Source organism: Mustela lutreola, chromosome 10, assembly GCF_030435805.1.
Source record: "Mustela lutreola isolate mMusLut2 chromosome 10, mMusLut2.pri, whole genome shotgun sequence".
Classification (NCBI taxonomy): domain Eukaryota; kingdom Metazoa; phylum Chordata; class Mammalia; order Carnivora; family Mustelidae; genus Mustela; species Mustela lutreola.
The window spans coordinates 20,283,110-20,307,930 of NC_081299.1; the positions used below are offsets into that span (position 1 = coordinate 20,283,110).

General features: G+C 49.1%; 1 protein-coding gene across 1 annotated transcript; it reads right to left on the reverse strand.

Annotated features, from left to right (window-relative positions):
• Positions 1-16,319: 16,319 nt before the first annotated feature.
• On the reverse strand, positions 16,320-23,506 carry LOC131809956 (uncharacterized). The gene is made up of 3 exons (XM_059137463.1): positions 23,478-23,506; positions 19,804-20,474; positions 16,320-16,603 (listed from the first exon to the last, which is right to left on the reverse strand). The coding sequence occupies exons 1-3, from the start codon at positions 23,504-23,506 to the stop codon at positions 16,488-16,490; spliced, it is 816 nt and encodes a 271-aa protein (XP_058993446.1). The 3' UTR covers positions 16,320-16,487.
• Positions 23,507-24,821: the final 1,315 nt, after the last annotated feature.

Consider the following 24,821-nt stretch of genomic DNA (forward strand, 5'->3'; position numbering starts at 1 on the left):
CGCGGGATCCTACTCTCAGGAGACTGCTTTTCAGAGGAATCGGCCCTCAGGCCACACTGAGGAAGGGGAAGACTGTCAACCTCCCCCTCCAGCCACACCCAAGATTTAGAGAAACTGAGTGTCATCCTCTAGCACAGTTCCCAGCCTATGTGACTAGGAGGGATCCTTGATCACCACCCCCCACATACCTGGGGTTCAATCTCACCTCCCATCACCGTTCCTTCCTCACCTTTAAACCAAGGACCAGGAGAATCCCTCCTCCTCTGGGGAGGAGGAGATGTGTGTGTGGGAGAGCTGTTTGGTGAAGTATGTGTATTGCGATTTGAGGGGAAGGCAGGGAGGGTGTGTGAGCACAGATGTGTGTGTGTGTGTGTGTGTGTGTGTGTGTGTTGTGATTGTAGGCAATGAAATCGATGACTGCAATTTTGTAATCAACAACTGACTGGGACATATTTTGCAGGCACCTGTGTTTCTATGTATGAGCAGGGATGTGTGTGTGTATGTGAGCGTGTGTGTGCATGCACGCTCAGGTATGTCCCGATGTGACTGTGGGATGTAGATAAGAATGCTCTTCCCTTAGGAAAATGGAAGGAGAGATGGGGAGGAAGATGCCGGGTATGACGTAAAGGTACAGGGACTTGGGAATGGTGCTTCCATGTTAGCTGAGCAGCATCAAAGCCATCAGTAAACACTCCCTAACTCGCTATTGGTCCACATGTCAATTAACAAACAAACAAATATTTATCATTGTCTGCCAGGTGCCAGGCTTAGGGGACACAGAGATTAATGAGACTGATCCCTGTCCCTAAGGGATCCCCCAATTTACCAGGCTCTCTCTGTCATCCTTCAAGTTCTGGCTTCTCAAGAGGCCTTTCCTGACTGTCACCCCTATACCCGGTGGAGTACTCAGCACCTTCTACACGGTGACCCCTGCTTCCAGGGTTTTCCTTGAGGGCAAGGACTGACTGGTTCTTGTCAATGCTCCTAGCACCCAGAGTAGTACTGACACAGAGTAGCATGCGGTCTCTGGGTGTAGGAATGCATGAATCAATCAAGGAACAAAGGAACTAACGGATGAACAAATGAAAGCCCAATGAAAAGATAAATAATTGAAGGTAAGAGGTAAAGAATGAATGAAAAAAATCAAGAATCAGTGACTGAATAAGCAAATGAATGGAAGAAGAAAATTATAATTTTTTTAAAAGATTTTATTTATTTATTTATTTATTTAAGAGAAAGGGTGAGTGAGAGAAAAAGCACGCAGGGAGCCCGACTTGGGACTTGATCCCAAGACCCTGAGATCATGACCTGAGCCAAAGGCAGACTGAGCCAAACAAGTGGCTTTTGAAATACAAATTGGACCATGTCAGTTCCTCACTCAAAATTCTCTAATGGCTTACCTCCCAGTTTGCTTGGAATAAATAAACATAAAATAAAATACAATAATAAGGGGTGCCTGGGTGGCTCAGTGGGTTCAGTGCCTGAATTCAGCCCAGGTCATGATCTCAAGGTCCTGGGATCAAGCTCCGCATATGGCTCTCTGGTCAGCGGGGAGCTTGCTTCTCCTCCTCTCTCTGCCTGCCTCTCTGCCTACTTGTGATCTCTCTCTCTGCCAAATAAATAAATAAAATTTTTAAAAAATGCAATAATAATAAAAAACAGTAAAATTCAAGTGCCTTGTCATGGCCTCCTGGGCCTTGTGTGCCTTGTCCCTGTCTCCCTCTTCAGCCCCACCTGGGCCATCTTTCTTCTCAGCTACACTGGAATTTTTCCTAGTTCCCAGAAAAACATTGAATTTTTGCCTCAGGGCCTTCTCACATGCTGTTCGTTCTTCCTAGAACACACTTTTCCTTGCCTTTCACAGGACCGGCTCTGTCTGTCTTTGATCTGAAGAATGACTCCTCAGAGAAGCCTTCCCTGACCCACCCAGTCTCTCAGCGCCTAGTTTGTCTCTTTTGTGGCAGTTGTCACAATCTAAAAAGCTGTATTTCTCAGCTCATTGTTTATTGTCTATGAACCTCTTGATTAGATCAGGACTCTGACCTCAAGAGATGCTTGGCATCACTCAGGGCAGACAGGCAGAGTCTAGAACCCTCATTCATCCATTCAGCATAAACTGGTGGTTAGGGACAGACTCTGGGCCCCGACTGCCTGGTTTGTAGACCAGCTCTGCCTCTCCTAGCTCTATGACCTTGGACAAATTACTTTACCTTTCTGTGCTTCAGTATCTCCATCTATACACTGGAGATACTAGTAGACTCTATCTTAGAGGGATCCTGGGGAAAATCAAGGAGCTGTTAGAGTAGCGCTTGGTACATAGCAAGAGCCATAGAAGTGTTTGTCGTCATTTATTCAAACATTCCATCAAACCTCAGACCTTTCCTGTGACTTCCTTGTGCTAGGCTGGGGGCTGAGGTCTCAAATAGGAATCAGGCTCTAGTCCTTGCCATCTATGTGGCACAGGAGGCTGGGGGGCATGGGACAAAGAGGCCATAGGAGGGGCCTGTTGAAATCCCCCCTATCCTTCTAGCCCCCTCACTCACATTTTCCACTGGAACAATTCTGAAAACTCGTACCACAACCAAATACCAAAGTCCAGCAAACCTGCGGAGACCTGCCATCCATTTCTCATCTAGCCATCACTCTCCTCCTATTCTCGCTTCTGTTTTCAAGCAGCCTAGATTCTGTTGTCCGTCCTTATATCCTCCTTGGCAAAGAGCGTGCCCTGGTCTTCCTCCCTCCCCTTCCCTTGTTCTTGCCCGGAAGTCCCCAAGCCTGTAGCAAGCCAACTACCCACCTTCCCTGGGGTTGGAGGAGAAAAGCATTTACCAGGCAGACAGGGTCACACCTCCCAGCCTCAAAAGGACATGAACCAGACCCCACAATCCTCCAGTGGGTTTCCCAGTAAGCTGGCCCTGTTGGTCTGCCCAGAGAACCAGTTCTCATCCTTTCTTCTGTCTTCTACCTTCCCTCCTCCTCCCTCCCCACTACTGAGTACTTCCCACCTTCTGAAACCCACTCTCAAGCATCATCCATCTCTCCCTTTCCACAGAATTATCCTTATAGCATACAAATAGATTCTAGAATTTCTCATTTAAAAAGAAGAAAAACCAAAAACCTTCCCTCAGAGAATTAAGCATTTATCCTGCCTTCTTAGGAGGAACTGCATGCAGTTCATTCCTAGTTGATGAGGGAAAGCTTTTCTTTGCAGAAAAATGCCAACTAATACACTAGAAGGAATGTGAGAACTAGAAAAACCCCATTTGCAGCCCCAGTTAGATAATCAATTTAGGCAAGAATCATCAATGATGTGCGAGTGAGCTTGGGCAGCCATGACAAAATACTATAGGCTGGGTGGCTCATACAATTTATTTCTTCCAGTTAGGGAGGCTAGAAGTCCCACATCTAGGTCTGGTGGGACTGGTTTCCGGCGAGAGCTTTCTTCCCAGCTTTTGGACAGCCGCCCGTCTGATGCATTCTTACATGGCAGAGAGAAGGTGAATTCTCTCTCTCTTTTTTTAAGAAAAGCATTTTTGTTATTTTTTTAAAGATTTTGTTCATTTTAGAGGGAGAGAGAGTGCACACCCACATTCGTGTGCGAGCGGGAGGGATAGACAGGAAGGGAGAGGGATGAACAGACTCCACACGCTCGATCTCACGGGCTCAATCTCGTGCCCTGAGACCACACCCCAAGTGGAAATCAAGAGTCCGTTGCTCCACCAACTGGCCACCCAGGCGCCCTGGAAGGTGGACTCTTCGGTGTCTCTTTTTAGAAGGACCCCAGTCCAATAGGATTACAGCCCCACCGTTATGACTTCATTTAACTTTAATTATTTCTGTACATGCCCTATCTTCAAACGCATTCACACTGGGGGTTAACACTTCAACATATGAATTCTGGGGAAACACAGTTCAGTGCACAGTAGATGCCGAAAATACCAGGTGAAAGGTTTTAATTTTTTTTTAAGACTTTATTAGAGAGAAGTAGAGAGAGAGCACAAGCAGGCAGAGTAGCAGGCAGAGGGAGAGGGAGAAGCAGGCTCCCAGCTGAGCAGGGAACCTGATGTGGGGTTCAGTCCAAGGACCCCAAGATCATGACTCGAGCCAAGGTAGATGGCCAGCCAACTGAGCCACCCAGGTTCTTCCAGGTGAAAGGTTTTAAAGAACAGAATGTTCACACGGTGCTTAATCCTGTATTTACAAACGGGACCTTTCCAGGGCACCCGGGTGGCTCAGTGGCTTAAAGTCTCTGCCTTCGGCTAGGGTCATGATCCCAGGGTCCTGGGATCGAGCCTCATGTCGGGCTCTCTGCTCAGCAGAGAGTCTGCTTCCCCTCCCCTGTCTCTCTGCCTGCCTCTCTGCCTACTTGTGATCTCTGTCTGTCAAATAAATAAATAAATTCTTTAAAACAAACAAACAAACAGGGGCACCTGGGTGGCTCAGTGGGTTAAGCGGCTGCCTTCGGCTCAGGTCATGATCTCAGGGTCCTGGGATGGAGCCCCACATCGGGCTCTCTGCTCAGCAGGCGCCTGCTTCCCCCTCTTTCTCTGCCTGCCTCTCTGCCTACTTGTGAACTTTCTCTCTGTCAAATAAATAAATAAAATCTTTAAAACAACAACAACAAACAAACAAACAAACGGGACCTTTCCTATTTAGTGGGGACATTCAGTGGACACCTCATAAATGGAATCAGCTGGCACTGTGTGCCTCCTCACGTGATGACTGTTAAAGTTTACATCATCACCATGAAGAATTCTTGCTACAGATGCTTAATCTAAAAGCAATCAAGGGGTCAACAAACCATGGGTCCTATGCAACTGCAACCCTCTGCCTGTTTCTGTGCATCCCCTGAGCTAAGAATGGCTTTTACATTTTTTAAAAGATTTTATTTATTTATCTGAGAGAGAGAGAGAGAGAATGAGAAAGAGAGAGCATTAGTGGAGAAAGGTGAGCCGGAGAACCAGACTCCCTGTTGAGCAGGGAGCCCAATGTTTGACTCGATCCTGGACTCCAGGATCATGACCTGAGCCAAAGATAGCCGCTTAACCAACTGAGCCACTCAGGCACCAGGCTTTTACATTTTTAAGTGGTTCCAAAAGACCAAAGGAAGAGGGATGCCTGGCTCAGTTGGTTAAGCGTCAGACTCTTGATTGCAGCTCAGGTCATGATCTTAGGACCTGGGATCAAGCCCCACATTGGGCTCTGTGCTCAGCTCAGCTCAGAGTCTGCCTACACCTCTCCTTCTGCTGCTCCCCTTCCCCTGTTCCCCACCCTGTGCTCACTTGCTTTCTCTCGCTCTTTCTCAAACAAATAAATAAACAAAATATTTTTTAAAAAATCAAAGGAAGAATAATACAGCATGACATATGATAATTAGGGTAAATCCAAATTTCACTATCCATAAGTAAAAACTTGTTTCGAAGCATAGCCATGCTCCAGCAGCATATGTATTATATGTGCCTGCTTTCATGTTATAATGAGGGTCAAATAGTTGGAACAGAGACTGTATGATCCACAAAGCTAAAAATATTTAGTTGGCTTTATTGGAAGCTTGCCAACCCTTGCCAACCCTTGCTCTTGACCTAACTTCCAGGTATAAGAGATACAGAGTTTAGAGGATTAAGGTAAACCACACTGTGAGGGGAAATTCAGACCCATCTACAGTACGGAATATTCTTTCTTTCTTTCTTTCTTTTTTCCGTTTTTAAGATTTTAACTGACCACAAGAGAGCACAAGCATGGGGGGAAGCAGAGGGAGAGGAAGAGGGAGAAGCAGACTCCCCGCTGATCAGGGAGTCCAATGCGGGGCTCAATCCCAGCACTCTGGGATCATGACCTGAGCCACAGCCGAAGACAGACACTTAACCCACTGAGCCACCCAGGCACCCCTATAGTATGGAATATTCTATGAGACAACTGTCCTGGTCACTTAAGAAAGAAAGAAAGAAAGAAAGAGAGAAAGAAAGGATGGGGGTAACCATTCTAAACTGAAAGAGACCAGAGACCAAAGAGGCATCACCACCAAACATAGTGTGTGAACCTTGGTTAGATATTTTTGGAGAAAAACCCACTATCGCAAGTAGTGGTCGATGTGTTTTCTTCTCTCTCTCTCCTAGATTGCCCCCTCCACTAAGGCAGGGATTTTGTCTCCAGATCTACCCCGCACCTAGGAAGTGCCTGACACCAAGTAGGTGCTTGATAGATACTGGTTGAAAACAGGAATGAAAGAAGTCAGTTTTGCTTAAGGGACAGGGATGACCTCCCAGAGGAGACAGAGTCCCAGTGGGTTCGGAAGGACAAATAGGGGACTGCTCAGAGGCGAAACTTCTGATAGAGTCCCCCTGCGCAGTGGGGGGGCTGACTCTCATTCCGGGCGCCCCCGAGACAAGCAGAACTCTGACAAGTCGGGGGAGGCTCAGGCCGGTGCTTTCAGCTCAAGAGCAGGAAGCGCTCCAATCAGTGGTCAGAACAGCTCAGCAACAGAATGGTTGCTCTCAAGGGCGCCAGAGTGAGCAAGCTGAGACCCACATGTGGGCGGTGGGCCTCCAAGATGCTGCACACCATCACCAAACCTTTGCACCAAGGTGCACCCCACTTGCCCCCCCCCCTCCCGGCTCAAGATCGCCGTCCAGGCAGGGGCGATTTTCTCCCAACTGGGAACCTTGAGCCCTTCCTGTATCCACCAGTAGGGGGCGTTCTGCACGCTTGGCCATTTATGGGTAGGAAAACCTCCACCTGGTGAAATGGCAGGGCCTCTCACAGGCTGTATGACCTTGAGAAAGTGTCTGCCTGTCTCTGGGCTTCTGTTTCCTGATTTTTTTTTTTTTTTAAGATTTTATTTCTTCATTTAACAGAGACACAGCAAGAGAGGGAACATAAGGCGCGCCTGGGTGGCTCAGTGGGTTAAAGCCCTTGCTTTTGGCTCAGGTCATGGTCTCAGGGTCCTGGAATCGAGCCCCGCATCGGGTTCTCTGCTCAGCGGGGATCCTGCTTCTCCCTCTTCTTCTGCCTGCCTCTTTGCCTACTTGTGCTCTCTACCTGTCAAATAAATAACTAAAAAATCTTTAAAAAGAAAAAAAAAGAGTGAGGGAACACAAGCAGGGGGAGAGGAAGAGGGAGAAGCAGGTTTCCCGCTGAGCAGGGAGCCTGACGCAGGCTCAATCTCAGAACCTTGGGATCATGAGCTGAGCCGAAGGTTTAACCATGGAGCCACCCAGGCGCCCCAGTTTCCTGATCTGTACAAGCATACAGAGGAACAAGGCACTCAATGAGACCTCTTCAATCTCCAGATGTCTTTGCTTGAAGCCCGTCTGGTCCTCTTGGCCTGTATATGATTGGAGACTCCTGGGGAACAGAGAAAGTACTGGCTGAAGTCCTCTGCCAGACCCCCAGGAAGAGACAGGGCTCATGTCCACACAGCACAGGGCCAAGGGGGTGGGTGGTGGGCGGTAGTGGTAATGGCTGTTGGGGGCCTGGTGATGCTCTGACCTCCTTCCTGGTCAAAGGCAGTGAAGTTTGTTCAGGCCCCATGAGTTACCAGCTGTGTTATCTGAGGCAAGTGACTTAATTCTAGGCTTTAGCTTCTACATCAATAAAACCAGAACAGTAACAGCTTTCCTCCAGGATGGGGAGTAAAACAAATGAGGGCTTTGAAAGCACCTTTACCAGATATACAAACAGCCATCAGGAGCCAGTCAGGGGTGGTTATTTATTTATTTTTAATTTTAAAAAAATTTTATTTATTTATTTGACAGACAGAGATCACAAGTAGGCAGAGAGGCAGGCAGAGAGAGAGGAGGAAGCAGGCTCCCTGCTGAGCAGAGAGCCCGATGCGGGACTCGATCCCAGGACCCTGAGACCATGACCTGAGCCGAAGGCAGAGGCTTAACACACTGAGCCACCCAGGCGCCCCTTATTTTTAATTTTTAAAAGATTTTATTTCTTTATATGAGAGAGAGACCGAGAGAGAGAGAGAGAGAGAGAGAAAGAGCACAAGCAGGGTGAGGGACAAAGGGAGAAGACGACTCCTGGCTAGCAGCGAGCCTGTGAGGCATGATCCCAGGGCTCAGTCCTGGCGGTCCTGGGGCTCCGGCTTCATGACCTGAGCCAAAGGCAGACACTTAGCTAACTAAGTAAACCAGATGCCCCTGATCAAGAGTTTTAGAATCTCTCCCCCAACCACTCCTTACCCTGGTCCATCTGTCCTCATACGCTGATTGATGCAGGGAGAAATCATAAACACTTTCTGTCTATGTCTAAAGCATAGCCGGCCCATAGTAGACACTGATATATCTGTTAAATGAAAGGTTCATTCCATAACCACTACCTCACTTGAGCCTTGAAGCAAACTGAGAAAGGGCAAGATAGTGGTTTTCTGCTGTAAGGGTGAAGCCACTGCAGCTGAGAAAGGGAAAGTGACTTGTCACACGGAAGAGCCGGGTTTGGAACCGGGTTCCTTCGCCCTGCAGAATCCAGCATTGAGATCCCATGCCATGCAGCCCTCCGGGGTCAGGCATTTGCCAGGCTCTGCCTGGACTCACCCTCACAGAAGGGCAACCCAGTGGGTGACACTTGGACACGTCCAGGAGCTCAGCTCTGCTCCTTGATGGCCCGGAGGCTTTGCTCCTTAGATAGAAAGGCAGCTTACCTTGGCTTAGCTGGCCTTTTATCAACCATGGAGGCACAGGACAGGTGTCCCAGAGCAGGTCAAGCAAGGGGAAAACTGGCAGAGTGCTGGGGCTGGCTGAGTCTGTGGGACTGCCTCTGGACGGCTGCCCCAGCCAGGGGACTCATGACAAGTTGACTTGGCAGGTCGGGGGTATGCCACCCCAGGGCCTGGGTGCTCCCAACCTTTGGGGACTACTATCGTGTTTTTGGTTAGTGGGGCGCTCTTATCCTGGGAGTTGGGGGTGGGTTTATAGAGGAGGGCAGTGCTTGGCTGCGAGTACCATGAGGAAGGCAGTGAGATCATCTCCAAGATTTCTCCCACCAGGGGTGTTGACACTACCCTACCCTGATGCCCAGTAGCCGTTTGAGGCCCGGGAAGACAGGAGAACCAGCAAGGAGCCAGATCAAGTTCTTGGTGTGCCCTGGGCAGGCCTTGGAATCTCTCTTTCCTTGGGGGCAGGACAGAACAATTCAGGGATGTTAGGTATCAAAGTGGAGCTGGAGTGTTCCTGAAAGGGCAGCAAGATTTTCACAGGGTTGGGGGGGCTGCAGGGGTGGAGAACTCTAATAAGAGGGAGGGCTAGAGTATTAAAGTGGGGTGCAGAATATTATGTGTGTTGGTCTGTTTTGGGGAACTGGGGTAAGACAGTCGGAGCACACATTTTAAGGTTGAGCTGGAGGGCAATGCTCTTGGGTCCCCTCCTTCTTTAGTAGCTCTGTACTAACACTCAATCAACTTTGCTGCCCAAAAAAAAAAAAAAAAAAAAAAAAAAAGTTAAGCTGGAGCGTCACAGCAGTGTCTGAAGTATGTCAGAGATAATGGGGTATTGTGTAGTGGGGGTTACAGAATGTCATGGAGGGCTGGGTTGTTTCACAAGGTGATAGAATATTGTGGGGATTGGGGAAGACCTGGAGTATCTCAGAGGGAGGCTGGAATATTATGGAGAGGGCTAAAATCCCCTGGGAGAAGCTGGATTATTTGAGGGAGTAGGAGTTCTTCAGAAGGGGTAGAGTCTTTTGTGGGGGAGGGGGTTAGGATATCTAAGAGGTGAGTGAGAACAGTGTTGGGGATGGTGTAGGGCCCGGAGACTGCCAGGGGAGCCCCCCCTTAGCTGTGAATCTGCAGTCCAGATTCTAGGGGTGTCCCCGGGAGTCCAGTCTCATGATCGCTCCTGTCTCCTCCCAGGGGAGGTTATCACCTCCAATTCAGTCATAAGCAGCCCTTAGCGATGGGGTGAGATGAGATGCTGGTGACCGTGGCCTTGGAAGCCAACATCCGCCATTGCCTCCAAGTCAATGGCACCAAGGAGAAGCCAGTCCCAGTGGAGAATCCTGCCTGAGTTCTGGGGCTTCCATTAAGGGTCAGGCCAACCTGACCATTCCTCTGCCTCTGAGTAAGACTCCCTTTCCCTTTTCAGCAACCTTCTCCCAAGAGTGGGGTTCCCAGTTGAAGTAGGGAGCACTGATGGCCACAGACCCCTCTGGTTTCAGGGGTCTCTTTGCAGTCTGCCTACAATCCATTCTGCATGGATGCGGGCAGCGTTGCTGGTTTGCTCACTCTGGGAGCCCTTTTGGGGAGTGTGGGAGCCTATCTGTCTCAGTGATCCTGCAGCTTGTGAGATCGGAGGCCCTTGGGGGCCAGGAGGGCTCAGTGCTGGCAAGGGTGTTCATAGGCAGGGGGGAAGAACATGTGCCAACTCTGGGTGGCCTCCGGCCCTTAGAGAACAATTCCCATTTGTTCTGCCAGGAACGGCTTTAGCGACCTGTTGGGCTCTCACTTCACCAAGTATCAGTGGGACTCTGGCAACTTCTTCAACTGCTGTACACGTGACACGTTCCACCTTGCAACAGGTAAGGGGCCCCGGCTCACTTAACACAGGACAGAGCCCCATACACCCTCCTGGCCAGAGCAGCAACATTTCTACCTTCCGTGTCCATACCCCAGCCACACATGCTGTGCAATGAGGTGGCACAAGGCTGTGGTTTCTCACCTGTTGCCAGCCTGAGGCCGCTATCTCCCCTCTCTGAATGTGCTATGTCCCCATCAAACTAAAGACTATCCTCTCACCCCCCAGCAGACTCCCTGGGGGGAGAAAGCTCTTGGGGTGGGGGTGGGGAGCTTCCTGTAGTCCTCCAGGCCTTATCAGTATGGGAAGAAAGAACATAAATATTGTCTCTGACACAGCCTGGTCAGCCTGGCCTGGCATATGGCCAGGCCTGGAGTCCCCACCAGAGGAAGGAAGGGAAGAGGGGATCACCTTTTATTGAGCACCTACTGTGTATCAGGCCCTGTTCTAGACGTTCTACATGCATTATCTCCCTGTGAGGTAGACTTGCTCTTCCTTTTATAGGGATAGGGGAACTGAGGCCCGAGAGCTCCAGACACTTGCCCAAGGTCACACAGCTAGTGAATGAGTAAAAAAGAGCTGGGTTTTGGTTAAGGGTCTACCTGAACTGACTAACACCGTCTTCTCTCCATAACCCTGATGTGGGTCACTGGACAAATCCTCATTCCTCCATCTGTTGGCTGGGTGGCCTTGAAAAAATTGCTTAAAATCCAGAAGCCTCAGTCTCCTGGCCTGTAAAATGGGTATATTAATAAAATCTATGTAATATGATGAACAGAGATGATGCATGTGAAGTGCTTGTTGTATTGTATTAGTGTGCAGAATAAATGTTAGGCAATGTCTACATTTGAAACATATGGGAGAGACATAACCCCGCCACCAGGTTCAAGAAAGAGATGCAGCTCTGCCCTGGGATCCCCGAGTCTGAAGGAGAGACTAAGTACAGTGGCAGAAATCATTCCGCATCTGAGTTCATCAAGGGAAGGGAGAGGCATTAAGGAAGGGACCACTAACCCACAGCCCCACTTTGCCCCCAAAGTACTGTACCCTGTTGCTTGGGGTTTATTTTATAAATATTGTTTCCTTGTCAGCCTTTTCCTCTGGACCCTTAAGAGGCTGGCCCAGAGCTGGCATCTCTCAGTACTGATTATGTTGAAAATAACTTGTTTATTAAGTATTTAGAATGAGCCAAGTATTATCCTAAGGGCTTTTTGTACATTTGTGCATTTGCTCATTTGATCTTCATAATGACCACATTTGGGACTGTTATTCCCATTTTACAGACAGGGAAAGCGAGGATAGGGAAGGTAAGAGGTGGGTGTCTGGCATGTAGTTGGTTCTCCATGTACTCTGAAAGCCTGAATGAATGGATGAATACATTAAGAAGGGGTAGGTGGAAGCAAGGAGGTCAAGGTCACAGGTATCCATCTCTCCTCTCATCCAGCTTTATTAACAGCCACAACTGTGCCCATCACACCTTGTGCTTGGCCCCCAATTACCTGATGGACACCGTTCTAAAGAGCTGGCAGCTTTGTGGGGCCTGCTGACATCCTCTGAGCTGAATAAAGGATAAATCTTTCCTGCCAAGCATCCGGCTGGTGTGGCTCAGCTTGAGAACCTGACCTGGAAATTCCATGGTGAGGGCCCATCTCCAAGTCTCTGACAACCAATAAAGAATACAGGAAAACATTGCCCAGCTGCTCTCTCAGAGGTTCTAAGGAACTAGGAGGAAATTCATTCTTTATTGCAGCAAGAAAGATTTCAGTAAGACTGCAGAAGGGACTTACTGACAGAGCAGGGAACAAGCCTGGACTTCCTTACTAGAGTTAGAAAATGACACCGTGGTCCTTGTGGTTGGCTCCACAGGCTAAGTCCTGGGAAAGGAGAGAGCCAGAATGAGGCTGAACCTTAGTCCCAAAGTTCCTGCACAGGGGACTACTGTCTAATGAAAGAGGCATATCACACCTCCAGGTCAACAGCCAACTGTGAAGTTACTGGAGAGGAGAGTTGGGGGATAAGGGGGTTCTGAGAGAAGGAGCTCATGTGGTCACATGGGAGGTACTCCTGGGGTGCGGGGTGGGTCACAAGAGCGTGAAGATGTCCAAGACAAGTGAAGGGAGTAAAAGGGATACCAGGCTGCTGGATACCAGGCACCATGCTCAACACTTTACATGTGGTGTGTCATTTCACCCAGCCGCCCAACAAATATTTATTGAATGGGCCAGGCTCTGTGCTAGGGACTAAGGCTACAGCTGTGAACAAAGCAGACACAGTCGTAGTCCCTCTCCTCCTAGAACTTAGAAGGGGAGGAGACGATCAACACAAGCCTAATATCAAGGATGTTGTGTGCTTTGAAGAAAAGTAAAACAGGGAAGGAGATAGAGCAAGGTGGCAACTGGGAGTCAGGACTCTTAAAAAAAAAAAAAAAGATTGGGCACCTGGGTGGCTCAGGTCATGATCTCAGGGTCCTGGGATCGAGTCCCGTGTTGGACTCTCTCCTCAGCAGGGAGCCTGCTTCCCCCTCTCTCTCTGCCTGCCTCTCTGCCTACTTGTGATTTCTCTCTCTGTGTGTCAAATAAATAAATAAAATCTTAAAAAAAAGATTAACTCATTTAATTCTCATAACTCAACTGTATGAGGTAAATACTATTAGCCCTACTTTACAGATGAAGAAAGTAGGGCACAGAGAGGCTAGATTATTACCCAAGATTGCACAGCTTTCTAAGTAGCCGTTAGTTTTCTAGGGTTGCCATAACAAATTAGCACCAACCAGATGGCTTCAAACAGAATTTGTTCTCTCATAGTTCTGGAGGCTAGAAGTCCAAAACTGAGATGTCAACAGGGTTCATTCTTTTTTTTTTTTTCCCCCGAAAGTATTTTATTTATTTATTTGAGAGAGAGAGAGAATAAAAGAGAGTGCAAGTAGGGGAGTGGCAGAGGGAGAGGGCAAAGCTGATTCCTGGCCGAGCAGGGGCTCCATCGCAGGACCCTGGAGTCATGACCCGAGCCAAAGGCAGACGCCCAACTGACTGAGCCACCCAGGTGTCCCTATTTATTTTTTTTTAAGTAAGCTCTACATCCAGTGTGGGGCTTGAACTCATGATTATACCCATTGTGCCAGCCCAGGCACTGCATACCTTCCTTTTTAAAGATATTTATTTATTTATTTATTTATTTATTTTTACAGATATTTTTTTACAAATATTTACAGATATTATTTACTATCCCTGCTCATGAGCAGGGATAGGGACAGAGGGAGAAGAAGAGAGAGAATCTTAAGAAAACTCCTTGGGGGGAGTGGGGGAGGGCTTGATCCCATAACCCATGAAATCAAGACCTGAGCTGAAATCAGGAGTCAGTTGCTTGGGTCCTGGGTGGCTCAGTTGGTTAAGTGACTGCCTTGGGCTCAGGTTATGATCCTGGAGTCCTGGGATCGAGTCCCACATTTGGGCTCCCTGCTCGGCAGGGAGGAAGCTTCTCCCACTGACCTCTCTCATGTTCTCTCTCACTCATTCAAATAAATAAAAAGGAAAAAAAAAAAGAGTCAGTTGCTCAACCAACTGAGCTCCCCAGTTTTTTTTTTTTTTAAGATTTTATTTATTTATTTGACAGAGAGAGATCACAAGTAGGCAGAGTGGCAGGCATGGAGAGAGGGGGAAGCAGGCTCCCTGTTGAGCAGAGAGCCCGATGTGGGGCTCGATCTTAGGACACTGGGATCATGACCTGGGCTGAAGGCTGGGGCTTAACTCACTGAGCCACCTAGGAGCCCCTGGCACCTCACTTTTTAAACTGAATGTCCATTAAAGAAGTTTCTTGGGGCGCCTGGGGGGCTCAGTCAAATGACTGACTGACTCTTGATTTCAGCTCAGGTGGTGATCTCAGGTCATGAAATTTGAGCTCCTCATTGGGTTCCACACTCAGCAGGGAGACTGCTTGAGGATTCTCTTCCTGTGCCCCTCCTGCCACTCATGTGCTCTCTCTCTCTCAAATGCATGAATTAAAAAAGAAGAAGAAGAACTTTCCCTATCAGGACATACAGATCTCTCTCATTCTTTTTCATAGCTGTATAGTGTCTCATTTAATAGGTGGGCAGTCCTCTACCTAACCTAACCCCTTACTAATAGACAATTGGGTTATTTTGGGTCTTTTGCTGTTGCTAATAGTGCTGCAGAGAATAACATCATGCAAACTTCATTTCTCACCTGTGCAAGCATTTATGAAGGAGAAATTCCCAGAACCAGGATATCTGGATGCATTGAGAATTTTGATATGTTTTTGCCAAAATGCCCTTTTGGGGGCCTGTACCGATGTATATTCCCGTGTGCGAGAGTCGTCTAGGACAGCATGCATGAGAATGTGATTTCCTCACAGAAGGAGCTGCAGACTATGTTATTAAACTTTGGCATCTTATGCCAGAGTGATAGGAAATGGTACCTCAGTGATTTCCCTGATTTTCGTTTCTCCTGAGTTTGAGCTTCTTTCCGTATGTTGAGAAGCCATTTGTATTTACCTTTCTGCGAACTGTCAATTCATATCCTGTGCCTATTTCTATTAAGTTGTTGGTCCTTTTAATGATTTTCCAGAAATGCTTTATAAATTAGATGACCCTTTGTCTGTGATCTGAGTTGCAAATATGTTCCTCTAGTTTGTCATTTGTCTTATGACTTGATTGGAGTGTTTTACCTGCAAAAGGTTTTGGTTTGTACTTACTTGACTTTAATCAAACTTTTAAAAAATATATATCTGAGAGAGAGAGAGAGAGGGCACGAGCAGGGGACGGGGAGGGACGAAGGAGAGGGAGAAGCAGACTCCTCATTGAGCTGGGAGCCCGAAGCGGGACTCGATTCCAGGATCCTGAGATCATGACTTGAGCTGAAGGCAGAGGCTTCATCTACTGAGACAGCCAGGGTCCCTAATCAAACTTTTTTTGATGGCTTTTTGGGTTTGACTCATGAGTAGACTTTTCCCCCTCTAAGATTATAGATTCTCCAATGTGTTCCTCTCATTCTTTTTTATTTTTTTAAGATTTTATTTATTTGTCACAGAGAGGGATCACAAATAGGCAGAGTGGCAGGTGGGGGGGGAAGCAGGCTCCCCACTGAGCAGAGAGCCCGATGTGGGGCTCGATCCCAGGACCCTGAGATCACGACCCGAGCCGAAGGCAGAGGCTTAACCCACTGAGCCACAAGGCGCCCCTGTTCCTCCCATTCTTCCACTAGTGTTTTATGGTTTTGTTTTGGGTTTTTTTTTTTTTTTAAGATTTTATTTATTTATTTGACAGAAATCACAAGTAGATGGAGAGGCAGGCGGAGAGAGAAAGAGAGGGAAGCAGGCTCCCTGCCGAGCAGAGAGCCCGATGCGGGACTCGATCCCAGGACCCTGAGATCATGACCCGAGCCGAAAGCAGCGGCTCAACCCACTGAGCCACCCAGGCGCCCCTGTTTTGTTTTTTTTTAAATATTTAAATATTTGATCCCTTTAGAGCTTATCCTTAGTGAGGTACTCTGTATGACGTAGAGATCTAATTTTTTTCCCCACTTGGCTACCTAGTTGTCTTTTTTTTTTTTTTTAAGATTTAATTTATTATTTGAGAGAGAGAGAGATTGAATGAGTGAGAGGAGGGGCAGAGGGAGAATCAGACTCCCTGTGGGGCAGAGAGCCCAAAGCAGGGCTCCATCCAGGACCTGAGCCCAAGGCAGACACTTAACCGACTGAGCCACCCAGGCGCCCAGCTACCTACTTGTCTTAACACTGTTTATTAGAAAATTAAAAAACAACAACAACAGCAAAACCCCCACTGTTTATTAGAATCCATTCTCCACTTTGAGATGCTGCATTTATCAAATATTAAGTAACTATACATTGAATCTATTTCTGGACAGTCTATTCCAGTCCATTCGTCTGCTTGTCTCCTGCACCCAAATCAAGTTGTTTTAATTATTGACCCTTTAAATATGATCTATAGTAGTGAAGTTAGTCTTGTCCTCTCTGCCCCTGTCCCATGCAGTTTCCTGGTATTCTCCACCTCCCCTTTTTTTTTTCTTCTCCGAGAGTGGTGAACCTTAAGGAGATCTCATGGGACTTATACTCTATAAGGAAACACACAATAAACAATAATTACATGTCACTTGGTAGTGGCAAGAAAAACAATAAAGCAGATAAAAGGACCGAAGGCGAGTAGGGAGTCCCATTTAGTCAGGCAGGCAGGGAAGGCCCCCGGAAGAGGTGGCTACACCTGAGTGAAGGGATGGAGGCCACGCGGATACCTGGCAGAAGACTCTAGTAGCAGGACCAGGGACAAATGATGCAAAGGCCCGAGCCTTTGCTCGGGCACGCTTGGCATGCTGAAAACAACAAGGTCGCCAGTGCAGCTGGAATGGAGAGCTCAGATGGGAGAGGGGGAGGCGATGAGGTAGATCAGGCAGGCCTTGCAGGTCGTAGCAAGGGCTCTGGCTTTTCCCTGGAGATGGGGAGCTGTGGGAGGGGAAGGAGCAACCTTAGTAACGGGTTCTGACCTCCCTTTTTACAGGCTGCAGCGTGGAGAACAGACTGTGCAGGTGAGGGCTGCAGCAGGGAGGTCAACAGGATTTGGGCTGGGTGAGTGGATTGTAACTCAGTTTCCTTGTCCGTCTCCCCCACTGAACTGTGAGCTTTACAAGGACAGGCAGTGATCTATGCGCCCGAGCAGGCATGGATAAACATTGTGGGAGGAAGAAGGGAGGGAGGATAGACTGAAGCAGGCAGGAGACGCAGGTTCCCCTGGGGAATGGCCCTGCAAAGGCCACAGACTGTAGAGGGAGCAGATGTGATAACAGAGCTGGCTCCCTAGCAGAGATGAAGGCTGGAAGGGGCTGAAGTGCTGGTGCCCACCCAACCCAGGATCTGGGACCCCTCTCCCGCGCCCCGAGTAAGGACAGGCTGTGTGCAGTTTAGGCTGGAGTTTTGCTACCACAGGGACCCTGGAGAGGGTCTCTGTTCCTCAAGGACGGAAGGTTCAGGGGTGAGGTAGTCTGGGAGAGAGAGCAGCTTTTCTGAATTCCGGCACACTGAAGCCCTTGGGAAGGGATAATTTGTCCTCTTTACAGATGGTAAATTGAAGACTGAGACTCCAAGAAGGAAAGGAACTCATCCAAGGTAACATAGCAAATAAATGGACGAGCCCAGTTTCAGGGACTTGGTATCTATAAGAAGCTCTTTGTCCACTGCCTACTGGTCTGGTCTGGGTCTGGGTCTCTCTGCAGTTTTGGGGAGTGACCCGGTGCAGAAGGAAGAGAGTACTCCTGACCTTCAGCCAGCCCTTAGCTGCTGCCCAGGCACTGCTGCTGATGCCCCAGTGGGGGTAGGACCCAGCTATGGGGAAGAGGAGAATGAGACCCTTCAGGACTTCATGATGCTTTGAGCAGAATGGGCCTGGCAGGGCAGGTTTATATAAGAGGCACCAAGCTAAAGGGCAGAGGAAAGAGGTTGGGCTTTGAAGTACAGCTTGACTTTGCCACTATCTTGCTGTGTGATTTTAGGTAAATAGCATCTATCCAGAAACCTCAGTTTGTGCATCTGTAAAATGGGAATAGCATCTCTTCCCTACAGGGCTGGCATGGGGTTGAATGAGGCAATAGGAGTCCAGTGTTGCCTGAAAACACTTCCTTTCTGGCCTTCCCCCACCCAGATTAGGGTGCTGACATCCTGTCCTCTGTCCACTGCTCCTGGGTGAAAAGGAACATGAGTTGTGTCTCAAGTCCCAGGCCTACAAGTGAATTCAGGCTATGGAGAATCTGGCCAGTGCTGGTGCCTACTAGGGTCAGGTGAGCTGCATGACCCCCCAGGACAGGTGAGTGGACCCTGCTCTGCACCAAGTACCTCAAAGTACTTGCTCACTCTGGGCCTCAGTTCCAGGGAATTTTTTTTTTTTCTTTTTTTTCAAAGATTTATTTATTTATTTATTTGACAGAGATTACAAGTAGGCAGAGAGGCAGGAAGGGGTGGGGGAAGCAGGCTCCCCACAGAGCAGAAAGGCTGATGTGGGGATCCATCCCAGGACCCCAGGATCATGACCTGAGCCAAAGGCAGAGGCTTTAACCCACTGAGCCACCCAGGTGCCCCAATTCCAGGGAATCTCTTGAGCACTGGTTGGGGATTGGCAGGCCTTCTAATGGGCAGATGGAGTAGGCTGATTCAATAGTAGTGAGCTTCCTGTCTCTGAGGTATGTAAACAGATACTACACAAGCCCTGGGCAAGGATTCACTCATCAACAGACATTAAATCGTGGCAAGAAAGAGGGTACAAGATATGGGAGGGGATTAAGAAGTCAAGGACTGCTAAACTGAGTTCTGAAGGACCAGTATGAGTTAAAGTAGGGAAGAGAAGAGTGTTTAGGTCTGAGAGAACAGGAGGTACAAGGCCTAGAGGCAAGAGAGAGCCCTTCATTTTCAAGGAACTCAAAGTTTAGCATGGCAGAAGGGCAAAAAGCAAAGGCCATTGACTGAGTTGGGTGAGGTCTGAAGTTACCAGCAGTCATCTAAAAGGGGATCCATCTTAGAGGTCAGGATCCACCCTGCCCCATGATGGTCAAGGATGAGGAGTGAGCCAGGTGAGAGGATCGGGCAGGGAGGGAACCCTCTGTGCAAACACCTGGAGGAAAGGAAAGAGAGTTGAAAGCAGCTCAGTCTGCATAGAGTCTGGCTGGGAGAGAGGACAGGGAGTGTGGCTGAGACTAGAGATGCAGGTAGGGTCCCGTGGGTCTTGCTGGGTAGCCTGAGGGCCACTAGGAGTCACCAAAGGGTTTTACACAGTGGAAGTGTGTGTATTTGGTGGTCGTGAGGGGGGGGAGGGGTAGTGATCCAATCCCAGTAAAAATACTGAGGAAGGATATCTGAGATGCCCTTTAAAGTCCCTGCAGACCCTAAGACCGAGCAGAACCTCTGGGGAGTCCAGCTCTCTAAGGCACAACCCCATTAGAGGCATCTCAGGGAGGATGAGAAAGTTCATTTGTCAGAGGAACCTGAGAGAAGTCAAGTGACACCTGGAGGTGGTGTCTCGTCTCAGCTCATCACTGAGATTCAGTGAGTCAGTAAGTCTTAGCTCTCAGAAGGTAGGGGCTGGAAGGAAATTTCTCCCGTCATAAGATGGAGAAGTGAGGCTCCTGGACATAGATGAAGTGAAATTGCTCCAGACTCAGAGAAGATCAGCGGCAGGGTCCGGTCAGGGAGCAGGAAACTAGTATCAGCTGAGGACCTAGTACGTGCCAGTCCAGTGCTAGGCACTGTTACATCACATCATTTAATGCAGTACCGCTTCGTTCCGCAAAGCAGCTGACTCGGGTGCAGATGGCAGGACTCTCGTTCCGGCTCATTTCGGAGGTAGGGCTGGAAACCAGGTCTGCGGACTCCTCGTCCTGCAGCACTTTCGAGTCTACCTTTAAGGTAGGAGGGACGGAGGCGGGGCGTGTGCCGCAGAGTGAGGGGGAGGATGCGGCTCTGTCTCTGGGACTTTCCTCTCTGAGATCAGAGACCCGAAATAGTTGCGCTCCAGTGGGCGCCCCGAAGCTTGGCCACACTTTCTCAGCCCCGCCCGCTGCGGGGAGCGGTCTAGACACAGCGCGCGTCACCTCCGCCGTCCCATCTCCCCGGAGCACGGCGTGAGCCTCGCCAAACGCTCGGTGCGCCGTGAACGTGCCCCGGGGTATCCGGGCGCGCTGAAGCTGCTGCCGCGGCGCCAGGGTCCGGATGCCGGCCCCGGGGAACACCTCGCAGCACACCTCCGCCTCTCCTCTCCCAGCGCAGCTGCTCCGACGGCCGCGCCGCTGAGCGTGTCCGCCGCCGCCCGGCGCCCCCCAATTAGGAAGCAGAGGCGGACTCCGGGCACGCCTACCTATGACGTCACGCAGCCGTCCAGGAAGCCCCGCCCAGTGGCCTCCCCTGGGAAAGGCCTTGGTGCGGGATGGGGGGTAGTGGAGGCAGGCTCTTCAAGGGTGGAAATAACTCCCGGGTGAGTCACACACATTATACCTGCCCTGAGAAATAAAGGCAGAGTGAATAGTCTCCTAATTTTAAAATGTACTAATTCACTCAGTTGTTCTTCATCCACCCATCCATCTGTCCATCCGTCTGGACCATGCACTCAACCACAGCTCTTGGACACCTGTGTGTGCCAGGAGCTGAGCTGGGTGCTAGTGATAAATAACGATGAACCCTTTGCTTGTGCTCAGGAAGCTCGGATTCTAGTGAGGAAGTCTGACAGTAACAAATGCTTAAACCCATCATGCTTTTATTACAATCGTGATCCGTTCTAGGAACATAAGGTACAGGCTGCTGGGATAACGGAGTGTTTAATTTAGATTGGGGGCTTGGGTCTCTGGAGAAGTTCTGTTCGAGCTGACTCCTGAGGCAACAAAAGTGTTGTAGGCTGTGGGAAGAGCTTGTGGAGAGGCATTGAGGTTGGCACGCACTTGGAAGGTTCTGGAAAGGATTAAGAGGCCAGTATGGCTGGAAAAGAGTTGGGGGAGGGAAAGCAAGGTGAGGTAAGACTCTGGAGCTTTGGAGGAGCAGATTATTCAAGACCTTGAAGACAAGAGAAAAGGAGTAGAATTTTAAGTGTGATGGGCAGCTCCAGGGGGCCTTTGAGCTGGAAGCAGGGGGTCATTTTGTTTTGCTTTAAGATCTTACTGGCTCTGTGTGGAGAATAAACAAGAGTGGACACAGGGAGACCCATTAGGAAGACCTTGTAGGTGACCTCCAGGACTGAGGGTAGTGTGCTAGATGATTGGGGGCAGGAGGGATGATGTTGGTGGAGAGCCGTGAGCGGACTCAAGAAATAATGAGAAGATAGGATCTACAGGCTGGCTGGTTGCTGGATTGAGTGCGGAGGGATGGGTGGGACCAAGAGAGATTAAGATTAAGTACTTTTATTGGACAATTATTTGTAGATTCCTCTCTAGGTGCCAAGTACTGTTCTAGAGAGGCTGTCAAGATTCAAATCCTGGTCCTATCACTTGCTGGCTGTTTACCTTAGGGAACTCATTTAACCTCTCTCTGCCTTGATCTCTTCTTTTAAAAAGCAAGGATCGGGGTGCCTGGGTGGCTCAGTGGGTTAAGCCTCTGCCTTGGGCTCAGGTCATAATCTCTGAGTCCTGGGATCGTCCAGCATCAGGCTCTCTGCTCAGCGGGGAGCCTGCTTCCTTCTCTCTCTCTCTCTCTGCCTGCCTCTCTGCCTACTTGTGACCTCTGTCTGTTAAATAAATAAAATCTTAAAAAAGAAAAAAAAAAAAAGCAAGGATCCTAATAACACCCAAGAGGATTGTTGTCAGAATTAAATGAGTTAATATATGTAAAACCCTGGATCTGGAAGTCTGGGACTGGGCTCTGAGACTTAGCACTTGGACTTGGCTGTTTGGGACAAAGTGCTTAGGTCTGCTTCTTAGAGTAACCAAGGCTCCATTTCTTGAGCCTGCCCTTAACCTGACTGTCTTCTCTGTGGCTTCATAGCACATGAGAAAAGGGTGACCTGCCCTGTCTGCACTGTTTGCTCCACGGAAACCTCAGATGGAAGGGAAATAGAAAGCTGTTCTGGACCTCTCCATGGGGCCTTGTTGGGGCCCTTTTCTTTTCCCCCTAAGCCAGGAAACCCATACTCCCTACTCTTCTGCCCCTCCCCCATAGCCATCTGTTTAAAGGAAGTGGCTCTTTAGCTCTTCACAGGAAGCCACAGGCCTCCTTGGCCTCAGCTCCCTCCAGTTACTGCTGGCCCAGGCCCCCTTCAAGGCTGAATCCGGGGATACCCTATACCTGGCATCACTCTCTGCGGCCCAACCAAGGAGAAGTGTGTGGTGTGTTCTCGTTTCCTTTAGATCCCCGTGGCTCCGTTTAAATGCACAGGCTGGAGGCCTGGAGGTGAGACCTGATTCTAGAGGGTGCTGAATGCTGTGCTGGGGAGTTTGGACATCCCAGCATTGCAGGGCTGAGGGCCTGCAATGCAAGGGAGAGGAGGAGCAGACATCCTCAGGACTGACCACTTCTGTGAGCTTCAGGAGCTCCTACTGCAGAGCAGGGGCAGGGTCTGATTCATCTTGGTATTCAGCATCCGCGGTGGGGTCTGCCACAGGGAGCGCGGGTGGTAGGGGTGGAGCTGCTAAAGGATGATGCCAGCGGAGGGAGATTCAGGGCGGGGTTATACTGCCACCTGGTGGCCGTAGCTTCACATAGCGCCCTGGGGCGCCGAGAGGTCTACCCTGAGAGGGAGTGAGTGAGCTGACTTTCACGGGTCTGGGGGCCAGGGAGGCCCTTAAAGAATAAAAGAAATCCCCACGTGAAGGGATTTTATTAAAGAGAAAAACGCCTCTCACTTGAGTCCTTGGGAAAGACATTCTAGGTCTAGGTGAGAGTCCAACTCCTCCCCTCTTCCATTTCATAGACTAGGACACTGAGGTCCAGAGAGAAATGATGAGGACAGAGGACCTCAATGTTGTTTTCCATCAAGTCAGCCACACAGATGGGATCTATTTTGGGATTGTCTTAGGGTGTGGTCTCAGAGTGAGGAACTGCCCTGCTGGTTTCTAGTCACTCTCATTTGTGACCAAACATGGCCTCTCTTTGCACCATCACCCACCTTAGTCACCAAAGTTGGCACCACAAGGTGGCTTTTGGCAGCTTCTAAAAATAAAACCCACTCTCAGAGGGCCGAGATCAGACAAGAGGATTCTGGAGCGTGTGCTTCAGGCTCAGCAGCTTTAGGGCAGGAAGTACCTCAGAGACCATAATATCCAAGCCCCCATGTTTTAACAACAAGGAAGCTATGGCTCAGAGAAGGCAGAGAAGGGAACTTGCCAGAGGCACCACCTTCTTTCTGGGCCAGGACTCAGCTTTCTGTCTCTCTGAAGGCCATTGCCAAGGAGGTGGCTCAAAGTGCATTAGCATCTCCTGACTTGTTGCATTAGTGAATTCTGGTTTGTGTTCATCTTTCTCCCTCACACTTTGTTGACATGATGATTGTGGCCCATGATGGCTCACAGGGGTCTAGGGTGGGTGAAAGGAGAGGGGGCAAGGAGGTGGTGACAGGGAGGGAGGGAGAAGGGGGTCCTAGATACATGGTGGGGGGTCCTAGTTTGTGCCCTGTGGTCTCCAAGGAGGTAGGAACTGGGTCTCTTCCACCATGATGTTCCCAGCAGCTGGCACAGTGTCTGACACAGGCCAGGTGCCCAGTGAATGTCTGCAGGAGGGAAGCAAAGAGCTATCCTGCTTGGATCCAAGGGATCCTATGGTCAGAAGAGTGTCCCCTTGGGGCGCCTAGGTGGCTCAGTGGGTTAAAGTCTCTGCCTTTGGCTCAGGTCATGATCCCAGGGTCTTGGGATCCAGCCCCAAGTCAGGCTCTCTGCTCAGCAGGGAGACTGCTTCCTCCTCTCTCTGTGACTGCCTCTCTGCCTACTTGTGATCTCTGTCAAACAAATAAATAAATAAAATCCTTAAAAAAAAAAAAAAAAGAAGACAAGTGTCCCCTTAAAGATGGGTTGTTTTCAGTGCCATCAGTCTGAGAAGTGCTGAGGCTTCAGTCTGAAATTCTGGGGACAGAGCTGTCTGTCGCTCTCTGGCTTTGAAGATGTTCAAGGGAATAAGATGCCAAGGGAAGGGGTGCCGGGGTGGCTCTGTGGGTTAAAGCTTCCAATACACGGTTTCGGCTCGGGTCATGATCTCGGGGTCCTGGGATCAAGCCCTGAGTCAGACTCCATGATCACCACGGGGTCTGCTTAAAATTCTCTTCTTCTGCCCCTCCTTTCTCTCTTTCTCTCTCTCATTCTCCCTCTCTCTCTGGCAAATAAATAAGAGGTTTTATTTATAAATAAATAAATAAATAAGAGGTTTTATAAATAAATAAATAAATAAATAAAACCTCTTATTTATTTGCCAGAGAGAGAGCGAGAGCGAGAGAGTGCACAAGCAGGGGAAACGGCAGGTGGACCCCACGGAGGAGGCATTCTGAATAAATCAATCAATCTTAAATAAATAAATAAATAAATAAATCTTTTTTTTTTTTTTAAAGATTTTATTTATTTATTTGACAGACAGAGATCACAAGTAGGCAGAGAAGCAGGCAGAGAGAGAGGAGGAAGCAGGCTCCCAGCTGAGCAGAGAGCCCCAGTGCGGGGCTCAATCCCAGGACCCTGGGATCATGACCTGAGCCAAAGGCAGAGGCTTTAACCCACTGAGCCACCCAGGTGCCTCATAAATAAATAAATCTTAAAAAAAAAAAAAAAAAAAAAAAAGATGCTGGGGCACCTGGGTGGCTCAGTCGGTTAAGCGTCCTAGGTCAAGCCCAGG